The sequence below is a fragment of the Gigantopelta aegis genome, chromosome 9 (genome assembly GCF_016097555.1).
Source record: "Gigantopelta aegis isolate Gae_Host chromosome 9, Gae_host_genome, whole genome shotgun sequence".
Classification (NCBI taxonomy): domain Eukaryota; kingdom Metazoa; phylum Mollusca; class Gastropoda; order Neomphalida; family Peltospiridae; genus Gigantopelta; species Gigantopelta aegis.
In genome coordinates, this window is record NC_054707.1 from 53,686,957 (window position 1) to 53,699,004 (window position 12,048).

Here is a 12,048-nt window from a genome sequence, read left to right on the forward strand (position 1 = left end):
GATTCTCTCAGTCATAGTGCAGGGCGCACATTAAGTTATTTGATACCTTTCTTTCTACTCAGTCATAGAATTTTCCTACATATTTTAATTTTTCTGCAAGCTCACATAGATTTTAACTATAGTACTGATAACTTTAAATGCGGATGATTGCATACATAATGTGTCATTGCATCATTTACCCCTCCCCTGGACCTACACCCTTCATTATTTCGACGCCCATGTGAGGTGGCCAAAGATATTCCGTAATCAGCCGACATGTTCCGAAGGTGAATGCAAGAATCCGAAATTGGCCGAGAAGTTCCGAATAGAACATTATCTGAGCTTCCGGATTAAAAAGAAGGAACATAAAAAAAAGCAGAGACGCCTCCTACTTCGAGATATTTTTTCCTTTTAAATTTTATTTATGTACTTTAAGAATGCCACCATTAGACTTTGATTGTCTAAGTTTGTTGTTAAAGGTTAATTTTAGATTGTCAGTAATTTTACGTGCTGATTGATTTTTTAATTAGTATTTTGCACCACTTGTTACTCGTGTAACTGTAGACAAAATTCCTACATGATTATGTGATAATGATGATTATGATGATAATGATCATGATACATCATGATCATATCACCTTTAAAATAAAATTAAGTAAATGGACTGTATCAAAGTTGCATATACTAATAATTATATATAAAAGGTGATGCAGTATTTCAATTTTAACTTGATTGGACAAATGTATTCCAAGATATGGTCCATTCGTTGTTGGAAAAATATAAACTTTCCTGAAGGATGCTGACAATATTGCCATTGATGATTGAAGGGTTTCACCTCTCTAATAAACAACAAACTGGAAATGGAGCATCGGGGTGGGTGGGGGGGGGGGGGGTGGGGGGAGGTTTCCATTATTGTAAATTTATGAAAACATTCCTTAGAGTATTGTTACTTTAATCACAACAGGTTTCATCTCTAAGACTATATGTCAAAATTACTAAAATTTTGACATCCAATAACCGATGATAAATAAAATCAATGTACTCTAGTGGTGTTGTTGAACAAAACAAACTTTTAACTTTAATCACAAATTTATGAGCTGTGCCTGTGAAAGTGACTGCTCATCAAACTATCATATTATGTTCAGTTTATTCACCTCTGCTCAACCATTATCATTTTAATCCTAGTGATCTTGAACTCCAGAGAACTCCTGTGTTAAATTTTATAACAGAGCTTTTGTAATGACTAAAAATTTATTTCCTTTTTTAAAATATCAGTGTCGTACTTCAGCTACATATATTTGTACTAATGCTGTGATTAAGAATAATCTAAATAAATTGATTGGATTATGCCAATATGATGGTAAATGTTGTAAAGTCCATGATCAGGGGTGGGAATTCTCCTCGGATCTGCGGTTTTTCTCTCATGGAAGATTGTATTTCCTTGCATTTTAATCGTTCTTGCCCCCCCCCCCCCCCCCCTCGGACCCCTCTAGATTTCCTCTTTTTTAAAGTTTACCACCCAGGACCCCTCTAGATTTCCTCTTTTTTACAGTTCACCAATTAACCACCCCTGATAATCGATTGTCACACCCCAACACTGAATCAGTTATTAACTAACGATTTGAGAATGAAGAATTGTATCACTTGTAAACTGTATAAGTTATATGTTGCAGGGTTCGAACTTAAGAATTTGTTACCTACGGAAATTTTTAAAGGTTTTCGCCACAGGCAAAATGCTCACTGACGGAAATTTTGAGCCTGGCTAGGGCAATTTCAAATAGATAACTTTTAGCAACAAATATAAAAACCAAAATTAGTCCCTTCAACCGAATGGCCATTCATATTGCAACTATTGGCAATTACCATTGGTGACATGGTTAAGTTCGATCCCTGGTGTTGATGTTTGTGACAAATGTCGATAAGTTGTCTATATAGATATGCCATGTAATTTTAAAAAGTCATTGTGCATTTATTATAACATTGTTGTGTTTTTTGTGTCAGGCCTCGTCAAAAGACCATGTTTCTACAGTATGCCAAGATGCTTTTTTGTGCAGAAATAAGACAGTTGAACAGCTGCTGGAAAGTACAATAAAGAGCACGTCCGAGAACTTTGATGTTACTAAAAATCAGAGTAGACAAGTGAGAAGACTGTCATGATGTTATAATGTTACTGTATTTAAAACAAATCTTCTGGATCTTGACCAGAAATGCAGAGTACAAATTCTGGCGGACAAGTTAAAAAATACTACTACCAGTCCGATAGGCAATTTGTCTTTTTCTGACTAACTGAAATTATTAAAAAAAAAATAATTTCATCGAATCTGTGACAACACAGCTGCCATGCCAGATAACCAAACCATTCAAACAAATGATACATTTACCACATTGACAATAGATTTTGCTGTTCCAAATTGCTTAAGCGCCAAGGATCAGTTCTTCCTAGAAATGGCTTGTTTACGTTGAAAGTATGTTGGGGGTGTATTTTGGTAAATACTTGCAGGATGTCACTTGGATTTTGTAAATCTATATGAAAGAAATGTGAAAAGTTTGTAGTTTTTAAGAATATTTCAAATCATTGTTTGAGTCTTGATATATATGATTTGAAGTGGAGACGGTGTATATTATAATATTGTTAAACAGTAATATTGTTCTATAGGCTGGCAGAGTAGTCGAAATTCTGGCAGGTAAGTAAATTTTAGTTGGTTCTGGTCTGGCAGGCTACTAAAATATTTTTCATTTTTGCACCCCTCTTAACCCATTTCATATTGGTCATGGAAATCCTGGAAAATGGAATTGGGAGTTGAGTCATAGAAAGTTGTTGATGAAAATTTATTGAAATTAGTTGCTTTTTTTTAAGATTGGAAATTCCATAGAAACAATATACAGTGAAACTGCTCTAAACTAACCCTCAACCCTCTGTAAACTAGAATGACCTAAAAACAGGAAATAGATAATTATCAATACAGAATTTACCGGGTAACCTTTCTAAACTGGATGAACTCTGCCTGATTTTTCCCATGGACACATTTTCTTGACATTGTATTATATATATTTTTTAATAATTACATCTTAAATTTAAATAACAATTATTGTTATTTATTGTGGATTTGATTGGCCCAAGGAAAAAACACAACTGTAATAATGCCTGTATCAATTTTTGAGTTTACTAAACTAAATTAATTGTATTTGATAAAATTTACTTTTCTACATTCCAGTTATTACACAGCCTTGGATGTTTGCTAAAACTGGCGATTTTCCATGGGTCACAAGAACCAAAATCTATTGCCAGTCTTTTTCCTGGTAAGCAATGTTCTTTTTGTATTAAAATACAGAAAGAAAACCAAGAAAGATTCTAAATTATTACAGATATATAGACTAAAATATAGTTGTAATTTTATGTGTGTGGACAATGTGCAGATGGTGTCTATAGCCACTGTTTGCTTGATTTGATGTCTTCATTAATCACTCAAGTTTATCATAGCTCTTGCAGTTGAGAAATATTGCCTCAGCAAAGATGAATAATGCAGAAAAAATTCCAAAATAATTTTATTTCAGTTAAAACACACTTGACCTTTGGATTTGTATTTTAACAGCCTGTAGTAATATCTTCTCATAAAAATACACAATAAAACAAACCTTAATCTGTTACAGTTCATATAGGCTTATACATCGGCATTGCTGAATGCTGAAGCAAATTGTGATGGCCTAGTTAAAAATATAATTGTATGATCTACATGGTACATTGATTTACAAGGACATTTGAGTGACATTATATTTCTAAAATTTCATGAACAGTGGTTCTCAAAATATTTTCCAATATTTTCTAATAGTCATATAATTATGTGTACATGTATATGTGATTTTTTTTCTTTTTAAACTACATTTAGGAGAATTTCACAAAAATCTACGTGATCTGCTGACCAAAATAATTATCGACAACATGGACACATGGAAATCACAGTCTGCAAATAATTTAGGTGATTTTTATTATCTTTTTTTTATTATTATTATTTTTTTTTTAATCTTTTTTATATTAATATGATCACTGTTTTTTTTCTGTTTTCACAGAGTTATAGATGTAGAATATCTTAATCCAATTGTTAAATATACTCAGATTTTTGTTTGTTTGTTTTGTTTAACAACACTACTAGAGCACCTTGATTAATTAATAATTGGCTATCAAACGTTTGGTAATTTTGACATTTGGTGTTAGAGAGAAATCCTGCTACATTTTTTCATTAGTAGCAAAGGATCTTTTATATGCATCATCCCACAGACAGGACAGCACATATCACAGCCTTTGATGGTGCACTGGCTTATATACTCTGAGTAATCGCTTACTAATAATATATTCTTTGAGTAATGATATGATTAATAAAATATATAACAGTACTCCAAATCATTTGTACACATACTGATGTGTTTGTGATTATTCAAACATATTCTCAGAACCATACATGCATTGTTCAGTCCATTTATCCATCTGTCCGTCCGTCCATCCATCCATCAGTTTGTTTGGATTATTTCTTTTTATTTGGCTGTCTGTGTCTTTATCATCCATCCAAGTTGTTATTCATATTAATTATTAGTCCCCTTACGGTCCATCCGGAGGGGACTATAGGTTTCATCTCTGTCTGTGTGTCCATCCATCTGTCCCACTTTTAGTTTTCTGGATGTTTTTACACAGTGCCTCAAGATATTAAGCTGAAATTTTGTTTATAGCTTTATCATGTACTGGTACAGACCAAGTTTGATTTTCATGGCAATTTACTATTTTCCCACAGAATTATGGCTCTTGAACTTAGGAAATATGGAAAAACAAATTCCGGACTCTTTTTTTTTTCTTTTTTTTTTGGCAATGCCTGAAGATACTGAGATGAGAAATTTTGTATATAGTTTCTCCATGTACTTTTAAAGATCAAGTTTCATGGCAATTTACCCATTTTTCACAGAATTATAGCCCTTTAACTCAGGAGATACAAAAATGTGTTGGGTCAGGTAGGGACATGTATTTCTTTTGCAGTACTCTCAGCTTTTTTATTTTGTTTGGTTGTGGGTTGTTTATTTATTTATTTTGCTTTTTCAGTATCTCTTCCAAAGATGGTCGACTTTGATTGGCGTGTTGATGTAAAGACATCCTCAGACGCTGTATCTAGAATGTCTGTACCAACATGCATTCTTAACGTACAGGTATGTGTGACATTCAGTTAAAAGTTAAATTTTGTTTTGTTTAACAACAACTCTAGAGCACATTGATTTATTAATCATCAGTTATTGGATGTCAAACATTTGGTAATTTTTTTCTCTTACCTTGGAGGAAATCCACTACATTTTACCATTGGCAGCAAGGGGTCTTTTATGTGCATTTTCTCACAGACAAGACAACACATACCACAGTGTTTGATATACCAGTCGTGGTGCACAGGTTGGGACGGGAAGGGGTTCTCAACACACGTTTCTCAGGGGCGCACTCTACCGATTGGGGTGGGATGTAGCCCAGTGGTAAAGTGTTCGCTTGATGTGCGGTTGGTCTAGGATTTATCCCAGTCGGTGGGCCCATTGGGCTATTTCTCGTTCCAGCCATTGCACCATGACTGGTAACTCAAGGCCGTGGTATGTGCTATCCTGTCTGTGGGATAGTGCATATAAAAGATCCCTTGCTGCTAATTGAAAAGATTAGCCCATGAAGTTGTGACCGTGGGTTTCCTCTCTCAGTATCTGTGTGGTCCTTAACCATATGTCCTATGCCATATAACCATAAATAAAATGTGTTGAGTGCATCGTTAAATAAAAACATTTCCTTCCTTCCTTCTACCGATTGAGTTAGATCCAAACCCTGTGTGACACTAATGCTAACAGTCGTTTTCATTGATTAACATTTGTTCTACATGGCAAGAAATCAGGTTAGCTCCCATTTCAACATATTTGTCACGAGAAAAACATGATTGTTAGTGAAATAATATCAGTAAAAGTGAAAAGCTACTTTTATACCTTTTTCATATCTTGTAAATAATACTATACTTTTTTTCTACATAGATATAAGCAACTAAGGGAGGGAAAAGTTCTTAATTTGCCTTTCAGTAGGGCTGGTCAGTGCATATTTTGACTGTCTCAACTTCAGAGTTGAAAGGGGGAGGGCGTGTCCTGTACCCCTCACACACTTCCAGTGCATGTCTTAAAATATATAATTTGCCATAGCTGATAAATTTTAAAGATCAACGTAATAAGATAAATGTGCACCTTTAGTTTTAAGTCCAAAATCATTTCACTTTTGCCCTCTCTAAATAAAGAAAGTTATTACTCTATATACATGTGTGTCATGTGACTTGTAAAGTATTGGTGTTACAACATGCACTAGGTACAAGTGAACATGAACAAAATGGCATTTAAAGAAAACAAAAGTGTCTCATGTTATTTTGTTTTATGTAAGACTTTTGAACATAGAAAAACAACAGCAACCCATTTTATTTCCCATAACCCACTCAAAAATTTAAAATTATATTCTAAACTTATATGTGAAGGAAAATTTGGTTGTGCAAAACTAGACATGCACCAATGATGGACAGACTAAACACTAATTTGTGTTATTTTCAAAAGCTGCATGCAGCCAACTTTGACTAATAATCTGTATTTCCTTTTGTTGCAGGTACAGAAAACTCCAGAATCCATTCATAGTGATTCCACAACAGAAAGTATTAACGTAGAACTGTCCAAAGAAACTCTGGACACTATGTTAGATGGACTTTCAAAAATACGTGAGCAGCTTTCGTCAGTGGCCAATCGATGATGTGTGTTAATAGTATAACAACTACAGGTCCTGTTGCAAGAATTATTACTGTTCTACTGGTACCAGTGGTGTGCGTAATGCTTTAACATGCTCGTATACCACGAAGGTTTCGAGCAACCAGTGGTGTGATGTAAATTTGTCAACGTGTGAACAAATGCTTCTGTTGTGTTGTATTGTATTGTACAAATATTATTATTAAAATGATGTTAAATATTTTAATGATATGTTTTTTCTTTATAAACCGGCCATACCTGTGTCACCGTTGTTGTTGCAGATAGCCTAATATCCAGATAAAATATTTGTTTTGGTGGGGTTTTCTTTTTGTAGAACCATTTGGCTTTCTCTTTTTAATGTAATTGAGTGACTGTATAATTTTTGTATTTGTATCAGAAAGAGTGACCAGTCTCCATAGGTATCATGCTGCAAATGCTATCAGTGGCTTCACCATTTAATTTATATTTATTTTAATGCTTATATCCATTTGAGGTTCAAGTATGCTGTCCTGGGCACACATCTCGGCTATCTGTGCTGTCCAGTACAGTGGGTTTGTTGTTAGTGGCTTGTGTGAGAAAATTCACCTAGTCATTAAACTTGCTGTGGGTGGGAGCCAGTACTGGGATGTGAACCTAGTAACTAGCAGCCTTAAGTCTGATGGCTTAACCATTACACCATCGAGGCTAGTTGGCTTCATCCTTGGCTCACTGTCATTTCGTGCAGGGGACAAGGTTAGTGGACATGTTGCCCATCGACAGTCTTGTAGGGTTCTCACGCATCCTGGAATGTCCTTGAATTTTATGTTTTTTCGGTTGTCCAGTATGCGTATCATTGAACGTCAGTTGCAGCTTTGTTTGAACAAACTTCAACAATGGGCAACTGACAATGGATTTCGATTCTCAAAGTCAAAAACCGTCTCTATCTGCCAGAAAAGAGGTCACCATTTAGATCCTCGGCTGTTTCTGGACAAAACTCTGGTTCCACTTGTGGAGGAGACCAAATTTCTGGGGGTTATTTTTGACAGGAGGATATCTTTTGTTCCTCATTTACAGTATGTGAAAAAGAAGTGCTTAAAGGCCCTCAATATCTTAAAAGTTATTAGCAAGACTGAATGTGGAGCAGATCGAAAAAGGTTATGCTCCGACTTTACCGATCTTTAGTTCGGTCTAAACTTGATTATGGGTGCATTGTGTATGGGTCAGCACGTAAGTCTTACTTGCAAATGCTAGATCCTATACACAACCAAGGACTTAGGCTTTGTTTTGGTGCTTTCAAAACATCCGTGGAGAGCTTGATGCACATGAACCTAGTTTGGGTGCTAGACGTGCAAAGCTTTCTCTGCAGTATGCTACAAAGATTAAATCAATGCCAAAACATCCTGCACACAATGCAGTGTTTGATAATAAATATATGAAGTTGTTTGATGTGAGGCCGAATGGATTCGAACATTTGGTCTTCACATTAAGCAGTTTTTATCAGTTTCCAACACTGATTTATCAGCGGTGTATCAAGCCACCAAAAATTGTATTCGATCTTGTGCATCTAAAGAAAGATCGCACAGATGCAGTTATTTATAAAAAACATTTCATGAAAATCCAAGAGAGGTACTGTGATTACATTCCTGTTTACACAGACGGATCACGGGATGGGAATTCTGTGGCTTGTGCTACAGTTTTTCCATCAGACACAATAATTTCCATGAGATTGCCTGATTCAGCATCAATCTTTACTGCTGAAATTTGGGCAATCATTAAAGCCCTGGAACAGATTAAGGATTCATGTGTATCCAAATATATTATTTTTACAGACTCACTTTCGTGTCTATGCATTACAGTACATGAAATTGGAGCATTCCTTAGTTGGGATGGTGATACGAAAGTGTGTCTTTTTATCAACTGCCAATAAAGATGTTATATTTTGTTGGGTACCCAGCCATGTTGGCATTAAGGGTAACGAAAAGACAGATGTTGCTGCCAAGTCTGCTTTGAACTTGCTCCGTGTCCATGTTGGTGTCCCCTACAGTGATTTTAAATTTCATATTAACCAATATATCTTTTCGACTTGGCAAAACGATTGAGATGGTGCGGTTGCGAACAAGCTTCATTCTGTCACGGTAGTCCTGGGGGAATGGCAGTCATCCTACAGGTGATGCAGGAAGGATGAAGTAGTCTTGTGCCGTGCCTGCATCGGCCATACATATTTGATGCATTCATTTATTTTAAAGAAGGACTCTCGCCCTCAGTGTGAACATTGTCAGTGTACACTGACTGTGCGCCACATTTTGGTTGAGTGTGATCATGATATATTTGGCAACAGAAATGTTTTGGAATCTTTTAAATTCCATCCAGAATTAATTGTAAAGTTTTTAAAACATTGACTTCTATACAAAGTTTTAAAATATACTTACCTTGATTTTATGTATTGTATTATACTTTTCACCCACAGCTCCTTACACTGTGGTTTTACATAAACATATATATATAATATTTTCATATACTTGCCATTTGTGACACCCAATAGCCGATGTGTATTTTTGTGCTGGGGTGTCGTTAAACATTCATTCATTCATGTTTTTTCAAGTGTAAGAACGCCGTCTTGTCATTCGATAAACAACATCAGTGTGACACTGAAATCCGATTTTAACTGTTCCGATCAAAACTAACGTTATGATGATACTAGATCTAAGTTTGTAGTGATAATATTTCGGGTTTTTTAACAATCTCAGTAGCAGGTTTACTACTGGATGCAAGTCCGTAGAATGGATCTTAAAGTTGGTTTTGTGATTTGTGTGAGCGAATTTTTTTTTTTTTATTGACCTCGCTATGTAGTTATCTTTGACCCGATTATATATCCTGTTTGTGTGCATGTTGTGTGTGTGTGTGTGTGTGTGTGTGTGTGTGTAGAATTAGAGATTATTGTACATTTGGATTTAGTTTGAGGGAAAGCTTGTTGCCTTAGATTCTAAAATGGAACAGATTTCCATGACTGATTTTAAGATGTTTGTTTGTAAACACACACACCCCCTACCCCCAAAACCACAATAACAAAAAATATCATCCTCCTGGCATGTTGTGGGACGATATGGCAAAACCAGACATGGAAATTACAAAATATTTAGTTTCTCAAAGTTCACCATCACTGCAGTAACCTTGTTTGTCAACTCTGAGCAGATGGCCAAGCTACCAGGTTGCCAATGACAACATCATTCAACTTGCATGGATATAGAAGCAGATGAATTTTCTCAACTTTGCTGTGTTATTATCATTTCTCACATTCTCTCGTGTACTTCACCCTCCTCCACTTCTTTATTAAACATGATAACTGTACTACTTAATATATACACAAGGGGCCAGCAGGTAGGTATTAAACATGATAACTGTACCACTTAATATATACACAAGGGGCCAGCAGTTAGGTATTAAACATGATAACTGTACCACTTAATATATACACAAGGGATCAGCAATTAGGTACTAAACTTCACAATTGTACCACTTGGTCTAGATGTTATACACGGCTTGCTTCTGTCACATGGGCTACTCCTTCCAATTAGCAGTCAGGGATCCCTATTTGCATTTCCCATATGCCATGACTTTTAACAATTATTCTTGTAGTGCCACCTGGATGGTAATCCAATGTGTACCGGCCTTGTTGGTATAGTGGTAAATACATGTACCAGTTTCCACCCGGAGTGAGTTTTAGCCAACACCTAACTATTAACCCCTGTCCTGAACAAATAGCCCAGGTGTGTGTCCAGGACAGTGTGTTTGATCTTTGATTGGGTATAAGCATTAAAATTAAGTTAAAATGAATATAAAAAAAATCCAGTGTTTACTTGAGGAGACAATCTTGTGATTATTACAACTGATGGCTAGTCGGTGACAGTTTGAGAGGAGGTGAATATAATTGGGATATTAATTTAAGGTGCAAGTTTCACAAAATCAAAATACATCATATGTCATGGGATTTTGGTGAAACATGCTTAAAATACAGAAGGAAAAAAAAGATTCCCAAACAGTTGACACCAGTTCTTTCTAACCCACCTGCTCTCATACAATGCATCATTTGACATGATTGAGGAATGTGGACCCCCTCCTGAACTATGCCAGTACTAGTACTCTGTCATTTTCAGCCACTTTAATAAATATATATTTTTAGAACTGTTTAGACACGGTAATGTGGTGAAGATTTTATTACTGATGCAAAACTAATTGTATTTTTTAATACATGTATCTTACTAAACAAGTTATTGCTACAAGAAAGTGTCTTTTGTGTATTTTGAGTTCACCCTGTGAGCTAATGAGTACAGCCCAACTGGTTTGATCTGGTATCGGGTGTACATTTCTCCAGCATTTATGCTGGATCCCTCTGATTACAGATGCTGGGATGCACAGATTCTCCTTAGAACATCAAAGTGCCCTAACAATCCAGTGTTTAACTGATGAATATAAAGATTTTTTTCTTGTTAAATTGAAAAAAATTGATATTTTAGTTGGCAGGATGTTTCTAGAGAAAATTGTCTATAGTAGTGTACTTTGGAATACTGCGTGTGACCTGCATCAAAGTTGCATCTGCTCAATAGAAAAATACTGCTATATTAAGAGTCATTTTCATACTAAAAAAGAAAAGAAAAAAAGAAACCAAAAAAAAAATAAAAAAAGAGTTAAGTCTATGTATGAAAAACACAAAAAAAACAAAAACAAAATAGCATATTTAACTATTTTATTTTGTATTTTTACAGTAACAGAAAATTTTCATCATTAACAATATTTTTTAATGAAATTACATAAAATCAGTGTTTTTATGAATATTAATTGTGACATATACTAGTAGTTTATATCCACACTTATTTCCTTTATCTAGGTAGTATACATTGTATATATCACGCCTAGCCGATACTCCTGTGAAAAGACAAGTAACAGGATGTAGGCAATAAAGCCAGTCCAAACTGTAAAGATGCCAACAATGAGTGACCTGCAGTATTTGCTAACACAGTGGGTCTGTGTGCATGGGACACACACACAAAGACCTTGCTCCATAATAGCTTAGTGGGATGGGAGCAAACAATGGTCAGCCAGTCAGAACTCCAGACGCTGTCCATCGCCAGGTGCTGAAATACGAAACCCGAGACCAGCTTGAAAAACCCTTTCTTCCTCATTGTGAAAAAAAGCCATTCATTCTGTTTGATATGTTAAATCTCTTTCTTTCTTTCTTCTTCTTTTTTAAAAATTTATGTATGTTTAAATTAGGTAGGTTAATTAATGATGGATCATTATGAGCTTGACCAG

The 12,048-nt window shown here is 35.3% G+C and overlaps 1 protein-coding gene across 1 annotated transcript; it reads left to right on the forward strand.

The window, feature by feature from the left end:
- Nucleotides 1-305: 305 nt before the first annotated feature.
- LOC121381349 (COMM domain-containing protein 9-like) lies at nt 306-6,985 on the forward strand. The gene is made up of 6 exons (XM_041510631.1): nt 306-458; nt 1,981-2,118; nt 3,195-3,279; nt 3,867-3,956; nt 5,066-5,169; nt 6,626-6,985. Exons 1-6 carry the CDS (start codon nt 417-419, stop codon nt 6,764-6,766), a joined length of 600 nt encoding a protein of 199 aa, XP_041366565.1. The 5' UTR covers nt 306-416; the 3' UTR covers nt 6,767-6,985.
- The last annotated feature ends 5,063 nt before the right edge of the window (nt 6,986-12,048 follow it).